This window comes from Centruroides vittatus, unplaced genomic scaffold (assembly GCF_030686945.1).
Source record: "Centruroides vittatus isolate TY-2023 unplaced genomic scaffold, ASM3068694v2 contig_19, whole genome shotgun sequence".
In the NCBI taxonomy this organism is placed as follows: Eukaryota; Metazoa; Arthropoda; class Arachnida; order Scorpiones; family Buthidae; genus Centruroides; species Centruroides vittatus.
This window is the reverse complement of record NW_027121169.1, coordinates 5036007-5046368: the sequence shown is the minus strand read 5'-3', so window position 1 is coordinate 5046368 and position 10362 is coordinate 5036007. Positions and strand designations below refer to the sequence as shown.

The following is a 10362-nucleotide window of genomic DNA, read 5'->3' as shown; positions in this document are numbered from 1 at the left end:
TCAGGAAATATTTCAGTGGTTTCTTATTCAAACTCAAACCCGAGCATACAAAGCCAAACTTATGTGTTGCAGAGGTACCTGGTATGACATATGTTACATATGGCATACCTGAATAACGTACCTTAACTAGTTTACTTTGATACTGTACCAAAGTAAAGTTAAGGTACCAAACTAGTTAAGATCGGTCCTCAACAAATGACCCAATAATTACTTTATTAATCATTACAATGACTAATTTGGTATATATTTAGAGACTATACCAACTATTTAAGTACAAATTACAGTTTATTATTTATTTAGATTATGTAAAATCTATTTAAAGAAAATCTATAGATAATTTTACTCTCTCAATAACCGATTTCTAAAGGTTTCCCGAAAATAGTAACTCTAACAATAATGGGATGAAAAAAACTAAGTCATGGTTAAAACGAAAACTTAGCAGAAATAATTGAAGTTATCAGATACCTACACAGAAAATATTTTAAAATATCATTGCATATCACCCCTGAAATCTGGAAAATCGATTGTGCTTTTTAGATTTCGGAGATGACGTGCAATCACTGTGTTCTCAGAAACAAACACTGTCGACAATATCTTGATAATAGCAATTGTATGATGTAGTTGGATGTTCGACAATTATTTTCACTAGAAAAACTTTCATAACACTCGGTTTCCTGAACTTGTTCATAGAAGATACAATTTGTGATTCGCACAAACCGAGAAAAACACATATTAGGAAAATGGTACACTACAGCATTGTGTCGTAAGGGCCAATGGTATTTTTGTTATTTGTTTTGTAATTTATTTGTATTAGTATAAAGAAGTGCCATGTCACCATTACTATACATCATCAGTCCGTTTTCCCCTTTGCTTATCTAAACAGAAAAAAATGTTGTTTATTGTAAATACATGATAAAATATATCAATGGAATTGCTACGTAATATATCTAAGCATTATAATTCGAATCGTCACAGATTCGCGTATTCCATCATTTATCTTGTGGGTTAAATATCTTAATTTTACGATAATGGGATGCATTTCATGATATAAGTATAACAAAAGTTTACAGATAGGACTACTGAACACTCACCAACGGGTCTACCTCGTGGAGTTTCTCAGTCTTCTTTACGTGTCTAATACCTAAATAGGGGTTGAGCCCATAATGGGCTTGCTAAAAAAAGCCCTCTTAGTGCCAACAGGGTGGAAAGAGTTTAAAAAAACACCTAAATAGGAGAAAGGTTCCCACAGAAAGTCCTCTCGGAAGGCATCCCTTTTGGCACATTGCCCTCGTGTTGCTTTGCGTTGTCTTATTCCATCAAACCAATCATCGAAAGTCGTCTGAAGAATAAAATGAATTCAGTAAAAATTAATACAAAAGTAAAATGTATTTCGACAATTCTCTACGAATTTCCTGTTTATTTCATATCTATAAAAACTTCAGCACTTTCCTGGCAAAAAAGTCAAATTACGTGTGGTGTCATCTGTTATGAGTTTATTTAAATAAACTTTTTATATTATTAGTAATTATAAAATGGCAGAAAGCTTAATTTTGAGGGTAGAGATGAGTTTTAAAAAAATTTTAGATGTTAATAATGAGTAAATTCATCATTAAGTCCGACCCACTCGAGATACTACACGTTACCTACTCTATCTCCCCACCCATTGATCTTATAATCACCAAAATTTAATGGCATCAATTCCCCTAATACGCAAACCTGCCTGAAAAATTTCAGAAAATTTCGACAAAAGATACAAAAGTTATTACGCTTCAAATTAGGTGAACAAAATCGTTCCCCCCACATATACCAACATCCACATGTACAGAAAGTCCCAAATTATCTTGCAATTCTGGAAGTTTCAAGGTCCCGAGAGCAAAAATGTATAAATTTTGGCGGGTCATTTTTCGACCGATCGCCATACTTTCTCTATGTTGTAGGCTATGTAGCAGGAAAAGTAAAAAAATAATAATTATATATATTATTATTGTGTATGTCGAGTGTGTATACACACTCGACTCCGCATAAATCGTCACCCGGATAACTCGACACCAGCGGTTAAGTAGTCACTTTTCTATGGTCCCGGCCGACTTACATAGGCATTAATGTTAAAAAAACTCCGGTTTACTCGACACCGTTTAACTCGTCACCACTGGATAAGTCGACATACTTTTGCTGTCCCACACTCCGATAAGTCGTCACCCCCTCCCGAAAAAATTAATTCACTCTGCACGTGTGGTGAGAACTCATTTTTTTCAGGAGGGGGAGTCGATTTGTTTATTAATATATAATTAATATATGTAATAATTATTTATATTTATATTATATATATATATATATTAATAAAAATGCCTTAACATTTTATGTATTTTTATGTATAAAATAATAATAGATAAACAAAAAGAAAATATACAATCTACATCAACGTCACACCAGAATCCAATTTTGCATTTTCTCACGCTAGAGGCATTAAGAATCCTTAGAGGTTACTTGCCAACAATTGACAATTGCGAAGATGACGTTTTCAAGACGTTCATGATCGTTGAAAAAGAAAGTCGAGACAGTTAAGTGCTCAAAACAAACAACACTAAACGAATTTTTCAGTTTTTCATCTACAGAGAAATTGTAAATGGAGGATACAATGTATTGTAAACCTATACTACTGTATAACGCACTACTCTATTTTCCTAATTGCAGTTTTGTGGTTTTTTTCCAACTTCCCTTTAGTCGTCGCATTGGATAACTAGACACATTTCCACTTCCCCTTGGGGTGTCGACTTATGAGGGCTCGACTGTATATATATATATATATATAATATATATATATATATATATATGAGAATGTTTGCTTGTTCGCTATACACTCCTAGGCCGTTCTGCGAATTGCTACGAAACACGGCGGTTACCTTAATATAGTTCTAACTTAGATAATGTCGTACTGTACATCCCATCTCAAAATATTTATTGTATTTCTATATATTAATTAATTTCTGTCTACATTCGATTTGCTGGTTTTACATGTTACGTCACCTATCGGCAAAAATTTAATATATAATTTAAAAAATTATATATATATATATTATATTCACTTAACTATTGTGATATCGGCTTGACCCAGGACAAAACTGATATTTGTGCAGTAGGAAAAATCCTTAGAATATGGCCTGATACGAAACAATATTAAAGTATTGCTATATTAATAGCTTAAGAGAAAATAATTGGAACAGTTGACAAGACGAGAGTGTAATTTATATCTTAGATACGTAAATAATTCTCTTTGGCCTCTTCTCACAAGTAATTATGCGTAATTTTTACTTCTGAAGAACTGGAAGTTTAGGCTATATTGTGTGAATTTTAGTTATACTTATCTGTTAAATATTTTTCTGTTCTCAAATTGCGTTCATTTATAGCCTGTTCTTTACAGATATTCAAATATATTTCCTCTGAAAATTACACCCATTTTTAATATACCTCCTGTACACATTGAATCCTTCATAACGTATTTCCTGTATAAATTGTGCATGTATACAGCGTATTTTCTACACAAAATTTTTCCATTTGTAATGTATTCTCTATTTAAAATTGCATCCGCTTCTAACGCATTCTCTCTGTAAATTTTCATCTGTTTATAATGTATTTCCTATGCAAACTATTATATTTTTAAATTACACTTTATCTAGGCAAAAGAACAAAGCACTCAACCCATAATTTGAAAATTATAGAACAAATCTGGACATTATTCATACGACAGGTATTTATTTTTTTAATTTCTATTAATGTTTTTCCCTTGAAAATTCTAAACAACAGCAGAAAATAATGTTTAAATGCCTTCTAAGAACGAAAAACTATCGAAATGGCGACGTTTCTTACTCATTTCCTCGTTATGAGGATAAAAAGAAAAGGAAAAAAAACAAACAATTGTGTTGAACTTCCCAACCTTTGGCAGTAATCAACCTTCTTTCGGCCTACTATTATGGTTAGTGAACTCAGTTTGAGTTCGCGAACTACCGGTTGGGAAGTAAAAGTGCCGATTCGTTATATCGAATTATGAGGACAGTCAATTAATTTGAAGTGTGTGAACAGTGTTAAAATGGAATACATTTGCGTAACCAAGTGTATTATTATATTCATAACCACCCATCCTTTCATTCAATGTCGAATGACATATCCTTGTTACGTTTCAGGGTTAATACCTTTACTAATCCGTCACCAGTGTTGGAAATGGCGCAACGATCGTTTCGTAAGCTTGGAAAATGAAAACAAATAACATTAAATTTGCAAATCGTCACGTTTATCCACTATTTATGTGGAAACGTATTCGGCGAAAAAAATGCATCTGTCTTCATACGTAACAACTGAGTTTTCGTACGTAACAATTCAATTTTCGTTTGTAAAGGGGGAATTTTTTATTGTTTAAAAAGCGAATATCCATAAATTAAAAAAAACGCATTTGTATATATATAAAAAGTGAGTTTTCATACATAACAAATGAATTTCTACACGTAATAAATGAATTTTCACCTGTAAAAAGTGAATTTTCGTGCGTAACAAGCAAATTTTTACATTAAAAAAATATGAATTTCGTGTTCTTAAAATGATTTTCCACTAGCAATAAACAAATTTCCGCTTAGAAGAAATGATTTTTCACGCGTAACAAGAATTGCCCTTTCATTGTTACGAATTAAAACGATTATTAACACGAGAATAGAAACTTTTACGTAACAAGAATGATGTTGAGCTCCGTGTAAATTTATTACTTTCAATCGAAAAAACATTCTAGAAGGAGGAAGGAGTGAACAATTTGACAAATAGTTAAGTCAAGGTCGACTTTTGTAGTAAAATAGAATTTCCTTGAACTCGATTAAATGTCGTCATCTGTAGCTTTAGATTATCTATTGTATGTAGGTCTTGTGTGTTCTTTCGACACTACGATAATTATTAATTTATAGTGTTATATTTGTTATTTTTAACACTTAAACTATTGTTTTCCACCAGTTCCATACACTAGAACTGTTAATGATACTTTTTAATTTTTTAAATTATTGATTACTACAGTTTAAATAGCCTATGTTTACAAGGTATATCTATCTGTCTGGATTCCATAAACGGTAGGTGTTTAATAGATTTGTTTAATAGAAAAGGGGAGTAAAGTACATTTAGACGAATTAAGGCTGCTACATACAGACGTCCAAATATCATTCAAATATGCATAAATAGGTAGGTGAGTGAGTGTGTCTGTCTGTTCATAGTAGAATAAATAAACACCGTACAAACTTATTTAAATATATTCCATGAAGAAAATTCTATGTAAATATATTCCACATTTCTGAAGACAAACATACAAGCCTGTTTATTTCGTCTGTTTGGCTGTCTATGTGTAGAAATATAGAATAAATTTAAATAGAATTTCACTCTTTGAATGTATTTATTTTATTTATATAGCTGTTTGTCTGTTCGTTCAACTATGAAAAGACAGACAGGCGGACTCACAAATTAATTTAAATAAATTATGAAAGCAATTTGAATATATTATACATTTCTAAAGGAAGGCAACAGACAGACAAACTCATTAACCTACTTATTTATTTCGTTATGAAGAATGATGAGTTAATGCCCCTCTCCCATAGAATGTATTTCATCAATTAAATTTGTACGTACTGTACATGTACAGTATGTCTATGTGTCTGTTGTTAAACAATAATTACACATTACTAATTTTTAGATTAATTTTTATTAATTAATTTAGCATATTTATAGATTTTAATTATCATTTTACAAAATTTAAATCACATTTTTTACAGAATTAAACCGATAAATCGGGTGTAGGAAGTGAAAAATTTTTAGTGCCATCTGTTAGCGAAACGGGAAGCGAATTTAGATCGAATATAAAATTCGCGTATAGATATACACTGGATAAGGTTATAAATATGGAAACACATTTAATGATGAAGCCGATGAGCACCTGCAAAAATAGAAAATTAAATTTAATTACTGCACATTTTATGTAAATGAGGAATAAATGGGCTTACCATGTTCTTGATTGTAATTTCTGCGTGCGAGCAAATTATGGCGTTAGATGACGACGAGATGGGAAACATAAATGCTAAAGAGCATAAAATGGCTACCGGGATGGACATCATCGCCGGGTTTAAACCAAGATTCATTGCCTAAATATAAAAATTGTAGATTAAGATTTACTTTTTTGAGTATTTAAATGAATGAAATGGCTATTTGGTTTTTTGTGGTTACTCGTGGATCCAAGTATGACTCTGCAATGATCTACGATTTTGTAGTATTTTGTTGAATTAGATAATAGTTTAAAATAATTAATTGCATTTAAAATTGAGCCTTAAATCCATAAAACTGAATTTAGGCTCTTGTAATTCATTAAATTGAAGTAATAAAACTGATCTCAAATCCATAAAACAAGTTAAACTTCATAAAATTAACTTTTTAAACAACAGCATATAAGAATTTCATCTTAATTATTGAGAAATTCTTATCTGTTCCATTAAAATATTTTGCAATTTTTACAATTAAAATTCTTCCAACGTTTTCATAAAAAAATCTTTAATAACTTTTTACATAAATTTTCGTCATTACCGAATTCTTTAACCTCACTTCGTCTGCCTCCTATTTTATAGTGACCTTCGCTAAAGTAAAGGTTATTAAAAATTATGTCAGTAGGTTTATCGATTAATTTTAATTATTCACATAAATCATTCGATAAAAATGTATTTATTTTCGTATAATATAAATATCAATTATAGAAAATTTATAAAAAAATTTTTACACAAATTCGTACTTTGCCCTTTCATCTGGCATCTAACAGGTCTAAGAATAAAAATAATTGAATACCTTAACCATACGGTAAGCAATTAAGATGCATGCAACACTCTCGACAGACAGCCAGTTGCAGTTGGCTGAGCGATAAACGCTCTAGTTTTCCTTTTTAAGAACCGATATAAAACCATGATTAACTGAAACATTCAAGAATAGTTGGCCCAAATATGCATGGTCTTGCTCCTTGATTTTGGGATTGACCGAACTTACGTGCTTGCAAAAAACAGGTCTTTTTAGTGCCCTTAAAGTGGATATATTTAGATTTTAAACACGAGTTTCTATGACCTTAAAATATGGATACTGATGATGAAGAGCGCAAAGACTTAATCCTACATTTTTTTTTTTTTTTTTTTAAGTTAAATTGTGACATTCAGTTACTATCGGATTTAAGCTTGTGGCCTTCAGTTATGATGCATAAAAGGCCCCTGTTTCTCCACTAAATAATAATAAATTTCCAAGCGTGATATCCTAAACTGTACTTATATGCAAGGCCTTAAATTTAATGGTAATCAAATTCACTTTGTGCAATATTCTCTGGGTGGAAAGTAATTAGACATTGAGAAATTGCTATAACTTTTGTAATAATAATACGATTGTAATAAAATTTGTGTCTATTTATATCAATTAATAGAATTTTAAAATTCTTGCATCAGTGGTGTAAGCAGTGACACAGAGAGGCCGCATGCACAATAACAACGAAGATAGCCGATCACTTGTCTGTTCAGAAGCGAGCGCAGATTCCTGCTATGAGATGTGGAAGTCAGTGATGGTTGTGCGGAGATGGTGACATACTGTGGAGGGACGTCATGCCACAATCCGTCTGGAAAAACATCCATCCACATCAGGATCACCGGAGGTTTCAAGAAATTGGTGCTTAAATTGAATTTTAAGATATGCATCCGTATGTTCATTTAACAAGATACACGGTAAATAATTTTCATCGTCTTTACATTAGAACCACAGAAATTACGACGATTTCTCAATGCTTAGTTACTTTTCACTCACTGTCTACGTATTTACTTTCAGATCGTTATTTTCAATTGTGATATTCTAAAAATATTCAATTCGTAATATTATACAGTATTTGAATACTGTACTTCACAAGAAAAGGCCATTTTAATGTTTCCATCATTTCAAATTTTGAATTTCTGTAACCAATCAGAGAACAGTATGAACACACTGCTGGCACAAAATGGGTCAGCAATGTGTGAACGTTCGGATTTTCGGTAGTACGGCACCATTCTGGTTCCGGATTTTTTTCTATTAAAAACAATTATTAAGGTATTATTTAAAAATAAATAATACGTACCACTTGAGTTACAATAGGAATTATTATAGTTGCAGTTGCCGTATTACTCAGGATCTCCGTAAAAATTGATGCAAAAATGGAGAAGATCAACAAAATTGCACTTTTGGATAAGTTATGAAAGGATGCTAAATGATGTCCAATCACTACAGATAATCCTGAATCCTAAATTAAACAAAACGATACAGTCCAAAAATTTACATTTGTTAGATTTATACACAGGGTTGCCCAAATATCAGTTAACGGGTTCTGTCTTAATACAGCAGCTTGAGAAAGCGCGCCAAAGCCATTGTAATTGTAGGATGACATTTCGAGCACTTATAAGTAATAAAGTATTTGAATAAGAAAGTAATTTATTCTTTAGAATGGTTAACTAACTTTTGGACCCTGCATTTTAGCATAAGACATTCACATATAATGATATCATTAAGTTACTCACATTAATGGCACCCGCAATGGCAAAACCGCCTCCACGAAGCAAGAGGACACCCCATTGCAGCTTACTTTCTACAAGCTTCCACTTAACAGAAGAGAAACCATTTTCACTTTTATATGGAAGGATAAAAAGAAGTATGGCTACGAAAACGCAAACGCTTGTATCGCTTGATTTCCTGAAAGAGTATTTTCTTGAATTTTTCATAATTAAATTTTGCAACGATTTCCAGTTTGTCATACTTACGAGTATGGAAATAACGTGCTCCATCCTTTTATGTAATTCGGATTACGAAAAATCCATAAGATCATCATTAAAAATAGCATTATCATTACTAAAATCTCGTTGTATCTATAATATTTTCTTTTAAAAGTTAATTTATGGGAATTTATGAAAATGGTAAAGTAGTGAACTTACTTCAGGGATCCTAATTGTTGATACTTTTGGTCAATTGTAATAGTTGATATTTTTATTTTCTTACGCTTTAATTTCTTCCTAAAATTATGTAAATAATAGCAAAAACTTAATTATAAATTGTAAAAAATATTTCTATATAAAATGTTCCTCACGCATAACCATAATGAACGGGTTTGATGCTTATTAAAAAATAAGTGCACTGTTATGCAAATTTTCTTAAAACTACCATTCCATTGCTTCTTGTATCATCCATAGATTCCAATTCGAAAAATTTCAGAATCATCATAAATTAAATAAATAATTCTAAATTTTCATGAAAGAATAGGCTTTTTTTTTTTTTTACTTACAAGCAGCATAAGCATGCACAAAATATGCTCCAAGTTGATACAATAAGCAGCAAACTTAGTGGCACTCCATACATTAACCAATTACTGTAAGTTATTGTCACTGATTTATAAAGCCTGCATATAAATATTACAAAATTTGAAATAAATTATTATTAATAATATGCAGTACATATACATACTGTAATACACAAAGAAACTTACTTTTCCAACACAAATTTCAGGACTAGATTTGGTCCTGCGCCCGTTAATGTTGCTAAGCTTCCTATATTTGCTGCATAAGCTACACTCAAATAAATATATTTTCGAAGTTTTTCAACTTCCAAAAAATATTTTTCTTCTTCCATTTTGATACTAAAAATAAACAAATTTTAATATTTTAAAATAAAAAGAATTGAAATTATACGAATGGAAACTCACCTCATCTCGTCAGATTTTAATTTTGAATTCTTATTTTCAGGCTCTAAATAATGAAAACAATTCAAAAATTTTATATTTTTATGAAAGATTTTTACGAGTTTGAAAGTATTATCACCTGATAAATTATTTTCGTGTACAGTTTTCATCGATTCTGAGTAAATTTCATTGACAGCAACGTCTATAATTGGTATCATCATGGTCACTGCTACGTTAGATATGCATGCAGTGAGACATGATGTGGCTAGCATAAATCCCAAAATTATCCTGATTTTATGGTACAAATTCTTAATTAATTACAATAAAAATGATTAAATTAATTAAGCATTAATTAGGGAAACGAAATTACCATTTCGGATCGGACGAAAATCTCTTCAATATTGTTAGAGCGATTCTTTTGTGTATATTGCACTCTTCGGCAAAACTTGCAAATATCATGTTTCCAATGAATAACATGTTATTTTCCTGAAATATTATACATCTACATTATATTTAATCTTTTATAAAGGATACTAATGGTAATTTACCTGGAAATAATATTGGCAGATTCTTTCTGTTGATATTACACCTAGAAGTGGGAATAGTACCACAGGAAGCAAGGATGT

The 10362-nt window shown here is 31.0% G+C and overlaps 1 protein-coding gene across 1 annotated transcript; it reads right to left on the bottom strand.

Moving 5' to 3' along the window:
* Positions 1-5800: 5800 nt before the first annotated feature.
* On the bottom strand, positions 5801-9957 carry LOC136970215 (Na(+)/citrate cotransporter-like). Its single transcript, XM_067264643.1, has 10 exons — positions 9876-9957; positions 9761-9803; positions 9545-9694; positions 9344-9457; positions 8997-9074; positions 8826-8930; positions 8586-8757; positions 8150-8311; positions 6027-6164; positions 5801-5959 (listed from the first exon to the last, which is right to left on the bottom strand). Exons 1-10 carry the CDS (start codon positions 9955-9957, stop codon positions 5801-5803), a joined length of 1203 nt encoding a protein of 400 aa, XP_067120744.1.
* Positions 9958-10362: the final 405 nt, after the last annotated feature.

Coding starts and splice junctions, on each gene's coding strand:
- LOC136970215 (XM_067264643.1), bottom strand. CDS start 9,957: ATGATGATACCAATTATAGACGTTGCTGTCAATGAAATTTACTCAGAA. Junction 9,695..9,760: donor TTAAAATCTGACGAGATGAG/GTGAGTTTCCAT, acceptor GTTTATTTTTAG/TATCAAAATGGAAGAAGAAA. Junction 6,165..8,149: donor TTCCTATTGTAACTCAAGTG/GTACGTATTATT, acceptor TTTTATATTTAG/GCAATGAATCTTGGTTTAAA.